The sequence below is a fragment of the Phoenix dactylifera genome, unplaced genomic scaffold (assembly GCF_009389715.1).
Source record: "Phoenix dactylifera cultivar Barhee BC4 unplaced genomic scaffold, palm_55x_up_171113_PBpolish2nd_filt_p 000130F, whole genome shotgun sequence".
Lineage (NCBI taxonomy): Eukaryota > Viridiplantae > Streptophyta > Magnoliopsida > Arecales > Arecaceae > Phoenix > Phoenix dactylifera.
Genome location: NW_024067692.1, coordinates 764,235 through 780,469, shown reverse-complemented (window position 1 = coordinate 780,469; position 16,235 = coordinate 764,235). Strand labels below are relative to the sequence as shown.

General features: G+C 38.6%; 1 protein-coding gene and 1 long non-coding RNA gene across 3 annotated transcripts; both read right to left on the bottom strand.

The window, feature by feature from the left end:
* Positions 1–8,857, bottom strand: LOC103722262. 2 transcript variants are annotated; one of them, XM_008812743.4, is made up of 3 exons: positions 8,576–8,857; positions 3,198–3,556; positions 1–3,099 (listed from the first exon to the last, which is right to left on the bottom strand). In XM_008812743.4, exons 1-3 carry the CDS (start codon positions 8,781–8,783, stop codon positions 169–171), a joined length of 3,498 nt encoding a protein of 1,165 aa, XP_008810965.2. In that variant the 5' UTR covers positions 8,784–8,857; the 3' UTR covers positions 1–168. The 2 variants fall into 2 exon arrangements, with proteins under 2 accessions (XP_008810965.2, XP_008810966.2); XM_008812744.4 differs by having other exon boundaries at positions 8,583–8,856.
* A 5,857-nt stretch (positions 8,858–14,714) lies between these two features.
* LOC120104861 lies at positions 14,715–15,029 on the bottom strand. The gene is made up of 2 exons (XR_005507214.1): positions 14,990–15,029; positions 14,715–14,882 (listed from the first exon to the last, which is right to left on the bottom strand). It is a non-coding gene; the product is annotated as an uncharacterized LOC120104861 (long non-coding RNA).
* Between the last annotated feature and the right edge of the window lie 1,206 nt (positions 15,030–16,235).

Genomic DNA, 16,235 nt, shown 5'->3' with positions numbered 1-16,235 from the left:
TTAACCAACCACGAACTCCATTCCTTAGTTTACTTGTAGTCATTAACATCAGTGTACAAAATAAAAGAACCATAAGAGAAGAAAACCAACCATTATACTCTTAAAATAATCATCTGGCCACGAATAGTTCCTTTTTATTTATGTGCTGTACAATCGTTCGTGTTTATCTTAAATAAGGCTGGAGAATGGCTGTTGGTTACGCCTTTCACCTTGCAGTTCAGCATCCCATAGGCATGTCTCACTTGGTACACTAAGATCTTCCATCTCCACTAGATTAGCTGCCATGCATTTGCCATCATCAGCATCCTTGACAGTAGAAACTTGCACCTCCACATTAGATGTTTCACCCAGCAAGGCTTCAAGTGGAAATCCAGTTCCCCAACCTGCTGGAGCAAACACTGTATGACCTTCATAATCCAGCGTCGAGTCAAAAGCCCATATCAGCTCTGCCAACGACTTCTCATATCTAAAATCTGAAGATTTTAGACCAATGCCTTCAGAGAAATCATCAACAAAGGCCTGTGAACTTCTGTAGTTGTCAGCAACTTGTCCACTATGGTGGTTAACAGTGAAAGATCCTCCGATGGAATCTGTGCTGCTCTCATCTGACCAGTCAATCTGAACTTTACTTTTGATGAAATTTTCATCAAAGCTTGAATCTGTGCTGCAGTCTTCTGTCCACCCTCTGCCAAGTTGGTTCAAGCTATGGCTAGCATGTCCAGCTTCCTCAGCATCACTATCATCTACCCAGCTTCCATCATGCCATTTGTTGTGGATGCCTCCATTTGATTGAAAGTGCATAAAATCAGATGCCTTCTGCACGAAATATCCTTCATCCGTTGCAGTTGACTCGGTGGAATTTGATCCATACCATTTTACCCCATGATCCTTCTGTTCTATGCCATCTTCAAGGGCCATGCAGTTAGTAGTTGATCCTTCAATAGTTGGTTCAGTGGAACCATTCTGGTGTCTTAGCTTGACACGCTCCCTCTGTTCCAACCCACCATCAGAAGGCAATAAGCTGAAGATTTGATCCAAATCAACCTTGCCTATCATGTCTTTTCCATGGTTTTCGATACCCACTCTCTCAATTCCTTCACAGGGAATGTCAAAAGAAGAGGAGGCCAACTTATGGTTATCACCATTAAAAAGGTCCAGGGTTTCTCCCAACAAAGTTGAATTGTGAGATGATTTTACTTTCCTTGAGGAAAGAAATTCTCCCAATGCCGAAGTGGATTTACCAGCAGTGGGCACAGACTCTTGATCCTCAAGGAAATTTTCCACATCTGAATCTGAAGCATTACCACAATCAATGAAATCATCTTCCTCAACTGGAAATTCAGGTGCTGTAACTATTAAACCTGAAATCTGGGGCACAGACACAGAAGAGCCCGTGTTGTCAGCTAACAATGATGAGTCATCAAAAGCTGCAACTCCTCTTGCAGCATCTGATGTATCACAACCCTTATCCTTCAAATCAGATTCATTTAAAGATGTATCAGGAGCTAGCACATCAGCTGACGACAGAGAGCCACTACAATTAGTTTCCTTTACTACATCCGATGTGCCACCACCATTTTTCTCCAAGTCAATTTTGCTGAACAAGTTATCAGATCCTTCAGAAGATGTGCCAACAGGAGTGGAATCTGGGTCATTGTTATTACCAACAGAAAATCCATGAGGTTCTTCCATCACATCTGGGATATGTTTGGGAGATTTGACAGTAGTTGACATCAGGAATGCTGCCAGTGCTGAAGCTAATGCACCATCAATGCATAGAGATGTTTTATCCTGGGGGTGATCCTTCACAACTGAATCTAAGGTATCCTCAGCATTGGTACACTCTTCCTCATTAAGGAATTCTGGTACCTTAACTACCAGTCCTGGATGCATATTAGATTCAGGCACGGAAGTTGCCCCATCACTAGCTGATGATGACAAATCATCTTGATTATGGAATTCAGGTGCCTTAACGGCCAGACCTGGGCACATCTTTGATTCAGGTAGAGAAACTGCAACATCATTAGCTGGAAATGATGAGTCAGTAGATAAAATATCCACCCCTTTTGTGAATGAAGTGTTGCAACCTTTGTTATCTGAGTCAGATTCATCAAATGAAAATTCAGGGGCTGATATCCTTGAAGAAAGGTTTCTCTCAGAAGACTGAATTCCTACAGCAAATACATCAAATCGCTGCTCTATTTGCTGGAGCCTCATCTCAATGCAGCTAAGGGGTTTCATCATGTTTTCCTCAAACCTTGAACAAAAAGCTTCTATTCTTCCCATTCTTAAAACCAGCTCATCCAGCACTTTCTCAACACGACTGTAGGCCGGATTATTTTCTTCCACAACAGACTTTGGCACCTGATCCATGTCTGTTACTTTCTGGCTGGAACCAAACTGTATATTTTCTGGTTGTACCTCAGTTTGTTCCTGCACTGGCCCCAACTCTTGATCTGCTTGATCTGTTGTCTTCAGGTCAGATCTCAACTGTACATTTTCGGGTTCTACTTCGGTTTGATTCTGCATTGGGCCCAACTCTTGATCTGCTTGATCTGTAACCTTCTGGCTAGACGCCAACTGTGCATTTTCTGGTCTTATCTCAGTTTCCTCATGCACTGGCCCCAAATCTTGATCAGCTCGATCTGTCACTTTCTGGCCAAATCCCAATTGTATATTTTCAGATTTTACCTTGGTTTCTTCCTGCAATAGCTCCAAACTTGGCTCCTTCATACTACAAGTTGCTTCTTGGAGGCCTGTCCCATGCATGTCCAAGATGCTTTGTCCAGCTGCTTTATCCAAACAGTGCTGGTGTTTTCGCACTCCTGTGTCCACAGAAAAATACTTATCCTGTATTCTGCTAGTACCCGATTTGGATAATTGCAGAAACCTAGGAACAAGCATGTCTAGCAGAGGATTTTCACCCAAGTTTCCCTCCATACTCAAAGGAGGATCAAGATTGGGGGAATCGACAGGATAAGCATATACATAAATCTCCTCTACATGAATGCACGTCTTAGTTTGAAGTGAAAGCAACTGAAGTGTAAGGGACAGACAAGGAGTATCTGAAAAAATCACAGCTCTTGCCTCATAATGAATCTGCAATTTAAGTCCAGAATGAAACAGTAAAAACAAAGACCTATAGAGAGAGAGAAAGAGAGAGAAGCATCATGGTTGATGGGAAATTGCAAAATAACCTGAAAGTTTGCACTGGAATTTCCATCAATCTTCTTTGACAAAGCATTTGCTTGGTCATTTTGTTGAAGCGAATCAGGAACCTTCACTTCTACCCAGCCATCTTCAACGCTATTATTACAGTCACTTGTGGCCATCTTTCCATGTTTTTCCAAAGTCTCATTATTACCATTTTGGCATTCAGTGATAGCTCCCTCAGAACTAATTGGTGGCATCAATTCTCTAGCAGCAGCATCACAACGTACTCTACACAGATATTCCTTACTTTTATTCTGCTGATCAGCAGCATAGTATATCTCATACACCTGGGCTGTACTTCGTATATAGACCCTGCGAATTTCATGCTTTTCCCTGAACGAGACTGTAATACAGCATGTATGAGATAAACTATCCAACAATTAGAAAAGATAGATACAGTTTGATACAGATGCTTCGTTGTGGTTGTACATGACTGATAGATACAAACAGCAGTGCAGCATGTATGGCATAAACTATCCAACAATTAGAAAAGATTAACACTGTTTGAGACAGAAGCATCATTGCAGTTGTACATCACTGATCTTAGACAGCTAAGAATATCCTATAAGCAATTTGTGCAGCCAGCATGTATATAATCATCTGCATCAGTTTATATTTCAAAGAACTGTTACTACAGGTTCCTGATATATTAAACAATCAACTATGTTTTGCAAGTAATTCACGGCATAGTCATAATATATTTTTCAAACTAATGGAAAAGACAAAGATAATTCTTGCATTTTTTTAACCAGCCGAATGATTCCTAATTCCTGAATAATCAAATTGTCCATGAATTATTCAGTATCTGACAAACTTCGCAAATAGTTCGTTCATTACATATGAATTATGTATTACTTGTGGATTACAGATGAATGATGTTAGCTTAAATTGCTGGCAGTTGTGTGGTTGCTGTTTTTTGTCATTTGCTGTCTCTCTTGAGCCTGTCTTCCATGTGTATCAACAATTCAATATCTTCCATTTTTCCAGTGTAAATTCTCTGAATCCCTACTAAACTTTTGTTCAATTATCTACATATTTTCTAAATTTTGATCCCTCCTCCTTGCCAAATAAGTCCAGAATACCTAAGTTGACACTATGTCATTGATAACATTTGTATGTGCATAAATTATCCAATAGTATAAACAACTGCTTCAAGTCTAAAATCAGACCTGCCCATCTTGATATGCCTTTCATTAAAACCACAACAGCAGCACCGCTACATGCATTGCAGCAAAATGCAACAAAAAAGGGGACATTCTTGCACCATGAGAAAGATGTTATGGAAGTTAGTAAAAATTCAAAAGGGTAAAAACATTTATACAAGGCAGAACTTAAGTGGGAAATGAATGATTTTGAGTTAAAATTTAAAACATGAGACTACCTAATTAACTGGATAGGGCTCCTATATTTTATTATAAAAAATGATTAAGCATTATAGTGGAAAAAGTGGGGACATGCCCTTCAGGCTGTTATGCAAATGCTAAGTTAATTAATTCATAAATAATTTTTTTTAGAAAAAGGTGGATAGCAGCAGTAAGATTATCTTTGCTGTTTTGGAGGTCGAATGAGCATGAGCATAAGAAAATCACAAAAATCACAATGAATTTAGGTGGACGTACAGTGGAAATACAATTAGAATATCAAATTTCAAGTGAACTCTGAAACTGAAACCAAAACATTTCTATTATGCCAAAATACAACTATCTATGGAAACTAACCTACATTTTATATTGTGTTATCTTTCGGTCATTTGTTCATATACTTAAATTCTAGAAAGTAAACTTGGATATTACTAGCTCTGGGGAAATCAGAAGCATTTGGATTCTTGGTTGCTAGAAATTCATAAAGGTAAATTATAATAAGAATTGAAATATTTGAGGTTTCTGTCAGGGTTTTGAAAGCAAAGAGAAAATATTCAAGAGGATATTGGGCCACCTAAATACTGGATTTGCAGGATTTCAGCTGAAAATTTGAAGATTTGTGGTTGAATCTTGTTTATAAGGTGCCATCTTTAGAAACTCAACATGGTCTAAGAATATTTGTAGGTCGCCCTCCTATGAATTTTATATGTTAATCATATTTACGCAAATCTTGTCAATGTCCAAATCTCAGGCAAATGTTACGTAAACTTTCAAAAAAAATTTAACATTGTGTTTAATTTTTTTAACAGTTTCAATAATTGCAACAGAACAACCAGAACTATACAGCCAAATATTTAAAATATTTTGACGTTCCATCTTCTTCGAATAACTCACTCTCAGCCAAGACCTAGAAACTTGCAATGAAAATACTGAAATTTCTGTAATTGAAACTCAATAAGCTTGGCTGAATCCAGCACCAACTTTATGAACCTTGACATGATGCAAGTCTCTAATGAGTACACTGAAAATTTAGATTAGTTTTGGTAAAGGATAACGGAAAAGGAAAACCTTTTATGGTGTTTTGGCTATTTGTGCAAGATGTCTTAAATTGCCTTGAACAAGAGATCTCAGAGATCAGATCAAAAGGTCCAAAAGGAAAAAGGGGGGAGGAAGAGAAGTGGGATTGGGGGGGGGGGGGGGGGGGGGGGGGGCGTTAAGGGAGGGAGAGACTGTGTGAGGGAGAGGGGGGGGGGGGGGGGGGGGGAGAGAGAGAGAGAGAGAAGCCACAAAAAATTAGACATAAATGTTAAAGTAGAAATTCGACAAAAGCTCATCTAAATCAATTTGACATTTGATAAGTATCAAACTGAAGTTGGCCAATATAGTTGCCCACATATATAGTTGAGAAGCTTGTTTCTTATGTACTATATATGATGTATGATTTATTCGACTCTTACAAAGTCTACAAAGGAGTTACTTTAGCCACTTTAGACTTTCTTTTTCTACAATATAATAGCTTAGCACAGTATTAAGTTGAATCCAAATTTAATATTCTGTGTACCCTATACTTCTAATCACCAATTCCCTCATACATTCTAGACAACAGTAAAAATACTGAAGGCAGTAAGACTTGTCCATCAAGATTTCATTGCAATCATCATCTACCATCAGTCAATACCTCCAACAGTTCAGCTCCATATGTAGCTCTTAAAACTCAAAATACCAAAAACTCACTATTAAATCAATCCTATGCCTGAGATGGTGCTTTTGCACCCCCTTTTTTTTTTAAAGACCAGTCATGAATGCCTTGTACTTCTGATTCAAAGGCTTACAACAAAAGTACCTCGCCCAAGTGGCACATGAAGGGCCATGAATGTCTCGAGCCAATTGTATATTATAATAGAACAAAAGTAGTTTTAATACCAACAATTCCTACAAGTTACAAACTCAAGTTACTCGATCGTGAGAAAAGGAAAAATTCCAGGAGAACCAAAAGTTCTCAAATGTCCCATTCAAATAGCATGGTTGACCACAACCTCAATATTCTCAATAATGAGATTATTTCCATCAATAGTATCTCCAAAGCACTGCTCTATTTTTGGAATAAAAGGAACTGCTACATCCTCAAGCCTCATTTTTTTTTGACCATTAAGAAGGAAATAGATACTACTAGGAAAGGAATGCATTTGATGTAACTATAGCCTCAGAATAATTATACAATTCATGATCACAACTCTAAGCATTTTCATTTCCATGCATATATTCATGCTAGAGTACGATTTGAGCTTGAAACCTACAAATGCAGATGTTTTTTAATGGGGACTCCAAAACAACTTGGTCATTCAATCAACCATCTCACGTGATCCTGTGCATGATATGGGAAAGCATTGAGAGAAATCTAGATATGGAGAGGCACTGAGAGCGCCTTTTTCTCTTCTTATCATGTCAATTAGAATCCCAATATTTCCATGTTTTGAAGTCTCCTGTGGGGGTAAAAGGATATCTCTTTCATCAGAAGTCTAGTAAATATGATTTGTCAAAATGCAAAGCGAGATTTATCAAATTAATTGAATAATCACATCTATATGTCAGTAATGGAAAGCCTTTTGAGCATTCCTTGATAAAAGTATAATTTGTTTCTACCCAAGTCTGAAGTAATTAGAAAAAGGAAAAAGAGAGAGGAGAAAAAAGCATATTATAACTACACAGCCATCTATAGAGTCCTCTTGTGCATAGCACATCCTACCACATTGGGCAATTGAAAGTCCAAACCGCCAATCCCAAGCTATAGCATTTGAAATGCAAGATGACTAAATCTCGATCACTTTAGATATCACTTACATATGCAACCAATGGTCACACCAAAAGAACAATTTAGTGGGATAGGTAAATTGATCTGAAATGGTGTAAATGTAGGTGAAACTTCAAATTAGATGCTTAGATGAGACATCCTACAACATGCATAAACCTCCTACTTTGCCTTCATAAACATGGGTATGTGCATCACACGTGTGGGGGCTCTTTGGTTGTTTGTAAGCTTAGTTAAAACAGGGAATCATAAAACCTAATCTGTCTGTCAAAATTGTTCTATGAGAAACAACAGGGAAGTTTTCTTTTTTTCATCAGAAAAAACTCATTTTCCAGGTTTAATGGTCTATCAGTTTTGACAAAACGGTTTTTTGAAAAGCAACCAAGAGTTCTCATTAAAACTCATTTACTTTAACTTTTATTTAACCTTTTTTTAATAAAAATTGACAAACTGAATTGCTTGTAGGCCTTAGGATTCCCAACCTTGTCAAAACTTCAAAACAAGAAATAACAAACAGTAGAGCAGCCATTACGCAATAAAAGGAAGCATAGTAATGTAATTTTTTTTTCGTAGAACTATATTCCAAATAATATCATTATAAAGGAAAATTCCCAATTTTTCCTTTCTTTTGAGATAAAAATTCCCCCTTCTTAAATTTCCTTTTTTTTCAAAAAAGGCAAACCCTAACATGACGTTATAGGAATACAAAAGAAAGTAACACTGTACCAGGACGCCAGTAAAAATTTTCTAACGAAGTTTTTTTTGTCTTCTAGGTAGATCTGAATGTGCTATGTCTTCAACCATTAAAATCAGAGTGAAAGTAACCAAAACAATGCAGTAGCCAAGTTTCCTTAGATCATGATCTAATCCACATTAGAAAAAAGGTTTTGTTCTCTTGATGTACAAAAAAGTCCAATCTAGTTTGCAGGCAGTTCAAAATCAAGTAATTCTGATCAATAGCCACATCCATCGATCACTCCAAGAAAACAAAAATCCCCGATTACCTCCAACAATTGGGGATTTTTTCCACCAGAACCCAAAATCTTTATTCATATCCAAGATCCAGAATCCACACAAAGAAAGCCTAAAGAATTCTCACCAATTAACGCAAAGAAATCATCCATCTCATAATCGACGATATGATTCCATCTAATATCAAGAAATCAAATAAAAGGAGAGATCTTGGGCTTACTGGTGACCTCGCAAGGTGGGGGGTCGTCGGAGGGCGGCCGGACGAGGAGAACGCCGCTCGAGGTCGGGGGGGAGGCGTCCTCGTCGGAGGTCTCGAAGAAGATGGAGTCTCGGAGGGACCCCTCAGCGGCGATCCAGTTCGTCGACAAGCTCCAGCTCCCGCTGCTCTCCTCGCCCGTCATCGCTGCTTCCATCGCTCCCAAATCCATTGGCTCTTCCTTTGTCTGGGGCCTCCTTTGGATCTCCTCCCCTTTCCTTCCGGCATTGGGAAGGGTATTATCGCAATTTACGCAGCCGACAGGGCTTTTCCTAATCAGGACTTAATATATTAAAAAAGATTAGGAACTTAAGTATGCATCTAGGAAAGTATAAGGAGCTAAAAGTTTTGTACATGAAAGAATATATCTGCAATGGCGATACCGAGATTAGTTCAAATGCAGTGCAGATGGGAATTATTTACCTTCTTTTAATTTAGAACTCTTCCTTCTAAGCCGAAGTACGGTGGGGTATTATTGCAATTTAGTACAATGGGCAGGGCTTCTTGTTCTGCGGTAGGTTGTCTCGCGGACGTAAAGAAATTGATGTGTTAGATTCGAGGCGGGTCTTGAAGACCGTCGATTTGAGCGGCATGTGGTGTCCTGGACATAACCTACCGCTCCCACACGATTATAATTTACTTATTTAAGAGGAGGATAAAACCACCACCAGCTGAGTAGGCGGCCGTCTCTATCTGAGTAAGCTCCCCTGTCGGATTCTTTCCTCCTCCTCCTCCTTCTTCTTCTTCTTCTTCTTCTTCTTCTTTTTTTTTTTTTTTTTTTTTTTTTTTTTTTTTTTTTTTTTTTTTTTTTTTTTTATATTTTATTTTATTATTTTAATAACTAAAACAGATGGTTCATACAATACTAACATTATAGATACACCTAATTAAATTAAAAAATAATAAATTTTAGAGCACTCTAGGCAGTTCTTCTTGTCCAACCCATAGAGTGACTAGCCACATACGAAGCCACACAAAGTCCGCTGATTTATCCGTCTCTTTGAAAATATGCTTCGTCTGAAAGGCCACGCCACCACTCAACATAGCGCGAATGTTCCAAAGCAAGAGGTGGCCCTCTCCAATAACTCCCCTATGACCTAATATGCCCATAACTACTAATTAACAGTCAGCCTTCTTTGCAAAAGCTTGACATCATCCTATAATCCTAGCAATGAATGACAAACAACAACAAACTCTCTTTATTTCCCAGTTTGGTTTTGGGAAGAAACTTTGATCAAAATCTTCGGTGATGATCTGTAATCGACAAGCTCCATAACAATATCTGCAAAGGAATGATGCTATTCACATAGATCCAATTTTCTTTTCTTTTTTTTTTTTGATTTTTTTCTCCCCTCATGAATTGTCAAATCAATTGGTAGTTGTAACTCTAACATCAGACACTGTTGTCGATGTTGATACATGAAATTGAGACTATGATATTGAGCTTGCCACACATTATAGATGATGGGTGATAAATAAGCGCATGCAAAACTAGCTAATTGTGCATCAAGTTTGGTAAAAGGAATCATACAGTAATACGATATCCATGATATCAAATAATGATGAGACATCCAAGATATGGTAAGACGAGTTTTTTATTCATTAAGCTAGAGATTACTCAAAGTTTGCTAAATAGAAATCATGTGGTGTGTCTTATCTCGAATTAAATTAAAGTTTGTCTAGGATATTCAATACCTCAAATTAAATGTCCTCTACCATACAAAGATTCGTAGTAGGGATGTCTCCAATATGGTATATTTCATTTAACATACTTGGGAAGCTGGATATTATGGAATTTGAAAGTTAAAATCATTAAATTAACTAATCCAATCCTCTTGAAAGAAATGAAACAACCAATTTTGTTAATTATATATGTGACGTGTCAATCAAGTTGTTATATCCAAAAAAAGGAAAATATGTCATTAAGGGAGATGGTTTTGCTTGAAAGAAGGTCATTACATGCAATAAATTAAATTTGGTGGCTGTAGATACCTGATGGGATGGATACGATTTAGATCTTACGAAGATTTTCCTGCAAAATATCTGGAAATAATTGAATTACCTAATTATAAAATAAACTCTGCAAAAATCAATAGTATAAGAAGGGAAATAAATAACAGCCTTCTCTCGAAGGAAGGCGAATCCTTCTTTCGCACGGAAAGGTGCAAACTAGTCCGCTTGAATGCAACCAAACAGTTGTTTATTTTTTGCTAAGAATTCCTTAAATGGTGAATTTGCGAGTTGTTGCTCGATGAGCAAAGGTAAGTCTTTTTGTTTGTAAAACAACCTCATGCTATATTAGCTCTTGTCGAACATGATAGCAAGCATATATTGTGAGAACCCGTACAGACGTGTGTTTAGTCCTATATCGGTTATTTGCTGGGTAGATCTTGAGTACTTATACAGAATCAAGGAACTCAAATAATACCTTCCGGCTAGCCATTTTGGATGAAGTCCTGGGTTGTTACAAATGGTATCAGAGCGAACCCGGCCCACAACCTATATGGACTAGGGGACACTGCAGCACAGATCCATTGGGGCTGACTACGGACTGATCGTGGTGCTTATGATTAGATTTGAATGGATTTGAACCCTTAGCCTGACGAGGACGTCAAGGCTTGAAAGGAGGGAGTATATGAGAACCCATGCGGGCGTGTGTTTAGTCCCACATCAGTTATTTGCTGGGTAGATTTTGGGTACTTATACAGGATCAAGAAACTCAAATAATACCTTCCGACTAGCCATTTTGGGTGAGGTCCTGCGTTGTTATATATATTTGCTTTACGAGGACTAGAACTATTACTACCAAATTTATAGAAATATTCTACAACTTCAATATGTGATGGCCTCTCAATGGGTAGAACTTCCCACCATGGTTGGAGACCATGCCTGCTCAAAGACATGGTCTTAAACTACAATATGTGCACATCCAAATAATATAAAATTCATATAATTGATGTCACGCCCTCGACCTAAGATCGCGAGCTGGAGGCCCGCGCCAACCGCCGCACATCCGTAGGAAACTCTCTCTCCACAAGCATGCAAGGCATCTTAACCAAATCTCAAAAATGTAACTAAAATAATTCAACTAAAATAAATGCAATCTTATTTCATTGACTGACACAAATTATAAGGTCTCACAGTTCTAAATACGCAGCGGAACAATAAAGATAAAACATCAATTTAAATAAAACCTAATCTAAGATAACTTGTGCCATAATTCTTTTATTCGCTCTCCCATATTGTAAAACCCTGGATCGAGCTAATTCTTCGGAACTGTAAAAACAGTAAGAAATCGTATAATGAGCTAGACAGCCCAGTAAGTAATAAATACTTTAACTAGACAATTCATATAATAACATAAAATATAAATACAAATTACGATGAATCAGCATAATGACATAATCAATTTCTTTTCAAACACAAATTCATTGAAATCTGTATCTTTCAAATATCCATATACATAATCATAAATCTGATTCGAAACAAATCACATTCATCTCAACAGCCTTTAACTATGACCACGCTTATACCCTGTGGCTAGGCCAGAAACATAACCGTACTTATACCTTACGGAGTGGGCCAGAATACCACACTTATACCCTATGGTGGGGCTAGAATTGCCAATGCATAACCCTCAATTAGCAGGGTGCAGAACATAGTCAGGCTGAGAGTTCCAAATCTGATGTACATCAAAATTCTTTTGTAACATAATAAATATATCATAATTCGATCTAAATATGCATATATGATGCAAGAACAGTAAATATATTCAAAAAATATTGTTCCGATTTATCTATCTATCTTTCATTCAAATCATCATCTCGTAAAATTCATAAATCATATATAAATTCATTAACAATTTATTTGATGCAAAAATAATATTATATAAATGAAGAGTCTAGAAAAGGTAGTTCATTACTTACCTTGAACACGATGCACAACAAATCCAATTAATCTTACAAATCCCTCGTAGAACCTAATATCTAAAAATCATATTTTTCTTTTAAAATTCATCACAATATATATATAACTTAAATTTTAACATTCTCGCAGGACCGACTCTGCAGAGGTGTCTAGCATCCCGGGTTCGGGTTCGTATTCGGATTCGGATTCAGACCCGTAAACCACCCACTTCCCTTTATTTTCTTATTATTATTCTTATTTTCTTTCTTTCTTTCTTTTCTTTTCTTTTTTATTTTATTTTATTTTCTTTTTATTTTCTTTTCTTTTCTTTCCTTCTCTTTTCTTTTTCTTTTCTTTTCGACTTCTTTTTTTTTCTTTCCCCCCTTTCTTTCTTTTTTCTTTTTTTTTCCTCCTCCTCTTCTCCCGACTTCTTCTCCTTCCCCCCTTTTCTTTCTTCTTCTTTCTTCTTCCGCGAAGGGAGGTCGGCGAGCTCGGGAGAGGCCAAGTCGAGGCCGACGGCCGGCCCTCTTCTTCTTACCGCGGAGGAGGCATGCGGACGGAAGGAGAATAAGAGCCCACGACGGTCAGCGTTCTCCTTCTTCCCTCTCTTCTTCTTTCTTTTTTCTTTCTTTCTTTCTTTCTTTTCAAATGGTATAACAAGAAATGAAGGGTAGAAACCCTTACCTCAGCCCCGGCGAAGATCCGGCGGCTTCTTTCCAGCGGCAATGGAGAAAAAGGAAGACCCGTGCTGTGGCTTCTCGGCTCTCTCTCTCTCTCTCTCTCTCTCTCTTGGGCGGCTGCACGAGGAAGAAGATCGCCCAAGAAGGAGGAATGGCGGCTCCTCTTCCGATGGTCTCAAAGGAGAAAGAGGAGAAGCCCTAAAACAGGAGCTCCTCCTTCTTCTTCGGGATGGATCTCTCCATCCCGCTACCTCACGTGCGCCGCATGTGAGGCTAAACTCTGGGACTGGGTCGGTCAAATGGACCGGGCCTAGTTCCAGGGTCTCATAGTTGACATTATGAAAGATATTAATACTAAATTTTAGATGCAATTCACATGATGGTCATTTTGTAGTTTTTGATCCGATTGGACAGAAGAAAGTTTTTTCTCAACCTGCTTAACTCGAATATCTCAAAAGAAAATTAGAGGAAGATGAAAGAATTACAAAAGTAGGACTTATGTCTCATTTTCTTTTTTTTAATAATAGTTAAAAAATCAAAATACATAGGCTCTTCCTAATTCTAATAGAATTCTCTTTTCTAAAATACACTACATGTAGAAATATTTTAGAAAACACAAAAAATTTTGAGGCGAAAGATCTCCACTTTTACATTAACTCTGTCTTCTATCGCTTTGCCTGATTTTCTCAGTTAGATAGCTATGTTTTATCAAAGTTTTACCCTAAAAAAAAAGTTTCAGTTTGACGAACCTGTTTCAGGCCGACCCATTTTCTGCCCTAAATGATAGAATTTGGGCTCGATCGCTAGGGGTGTCGCCCATTAAAGGGCATGGTTGATCTCATCCCTCGATTTTATCCAGCCATACTCGTCATAGCTAAAATAGTCCACATCGAGTCTGAAGATCCTCCTAGATCACAATAGTATAATATGGATATGTTAATGCACAATTAAAGAAAATATAGTTAAGACTTCAGTCGTGATAGAAGGGGACAATAATAACTCAAATATGGATGCATTCAGCAAGCACTACCACTACAAAAGAAAGGATATGTCCCGACGCTTTATTTGGTCTTTACCGACGCTTTTAAGCGTCGGTACATTTTCTGCCAATGCCCCCAAAAGCGTGCGTAAGACGTCAGGCAGGTGGGGGTGGGCTCAGTTTATGCCGACGCTTGAAGAAAGCGTCGGCCATGTATGCCGACGCTTTTAAGTCGTTCATCTGTGAGATAACCGACGCTTAAAAGCATCGGCCAACTTCGACCGACGCTTCAAACGGTGGATTTCTGTCGGACTAGGCCGACGCTTAAAAGCGTCGGTTAATGGGTTTTGCCCGACGCTATAAAGCGTCGTTAAAGGCGTGCCAGTTTCTGTGGCACTTGCTATTGTCGACGCTTAAAAGCGTCGACAATAGAAATTTTTTTTTAAAAAAAAATTCGTAAAAGCAATTTTTAATACTCTGTATACATTAAATTACAACAAAACAAATACACTAAATCACATAGATAACAAAATGTACGTCACAAACAAGAACTTTTCATTCAAAATATTCATATTATCATATTTGATTATATTGTACTTCAAAAACATACTAAAAACATACATCTTAAATTTCTAAGTAAACAATCTACGATGTATCAAGGGTCGACGGCATCATTATCTCTACGAGTAGATGAAGTATCAGCAACCTACATGGAAAAAAAATACTTTAGAAACTAAGAATACGAAAGTCATCACGCTCATACTAGAATACATTATAATTACGTAAAATATTCATATAGATTTAGTTATGTACCGGAGGATCAAATCTCTGCAAAAAATATGAAATATGGTCAAGCTGATCCTGCAAAGATTGTATCTTCAACTCTTGGCTCTGTGTGGAGTGATTGATTAAAACCCCATTTGATTTTGATGAGCTCAAAGCATTTGAGTATATCTTTTAATTACTAATGAATTCAATTGAGTGTTTCAGTGAAAATCCTGTCTAAGTGTCCCAAGACTTGGTTCATAATTGTTGGATAAGTTAAGGAGTCTGTTTGAACCAATGTCTGAGACTCGAGTCGACTCCCGAGTATCACGAGTCGACTCCAAGCGTATCAAGTTCACTGGCACGAGCTCGAGTCGACTCCAGATGAGTACGAGTCGACTCCGACTGAGAACAGACAGAAGAACAGAAAGGATCAACTCAGAACCTGTCAACGAGTCGACTCCTGAAGTGCGCGAGTCGACTCCAATGTTCACCAAGTCGACTCCAGGGAAGTAAGAGTCGACGACTCCAAGCAGTCACAGGTAGAAAAGTCAGAGAGCAGTTTTCGGATCTGAGATTCGAGTCGACTCCAGTGGAACGCGAGTCGACTCCGATGGTTGACAGGTCGACTCCAAAGAAAGCAAGAGTCGACTCTCAGCGGTACACAAAGAAAGTCAGAGACCATTTTATGGACTCTGAGATTCGAGTCGACTCCCGCAATACGCGAGTCGACTCCAAGACACCGCGACCCCAAGACAGACAGAAAACCAAGTTACTGCCTCTGAGATTCGAGTCGACTCCCAGACAGCTCGAGTCGACTCCAAGACAGCTTCACGTCAAAAGGCAGAAGACCATCTTTCGGAAACTGAGAGCCGAGTCGACTCCAAGACTGGACGAGCCAAAAGACAGAGGATCGGGAGTTCGGGCTCTGAGATTCGAGTCGACTCCCAGGACAGTCGAGTCGACTCGAGTGGACAAAATTCAAAATTGGATCCACGGACTTCAGTGGATGAGCCGACTCCAAAATTGCCAAGTCAGCTCCAGAAGTTGACGAGTCGACTCCAGGTCAAGACGAGTCGACTCCCAGTCGTGAAGGCAACTTTAATTCAAATTTGGAACAGTTGCCGAGTCGACTCCGGAAAAGCTTGAGTCGACTTCCGCTACAGCCGAGTCGACTCCTGATCGCGCGAGTCGACTCCAACCCACCAACGGTCATATTGTCAGGCTGCGCAGAGTGTTCAGAACGGACAGAAAAAGCACTCTAACGGCTAATTTCCGTGGGGGTTGGCTTAAA

Bases quoted from the DNA above. Each gene is read 5' to 3' on its own strand.
- LOC103722262 (XM_008812743.4), bottom strand. From the start codon at position 8,783: ATGGATTTGGGAGCGATGGAAGCAGCGATGACGGGCGAGGAGAGCAGC. The intron at 3,557-8,575 runs GTAAGCCCAAGA...GCTGTATTACAG, and splicing joins CCCACCTTGCGAGGTCACCA to TCTCGTTCAGGGAAAAGCAT. The intron at 3,100-3,197 runs GTTATTTTGCAA...CTTAAATTGCAG, and splicing joins ATTCCAGTGCAAACTTTCAG to ATTCATTATGAGGCAAGAGC.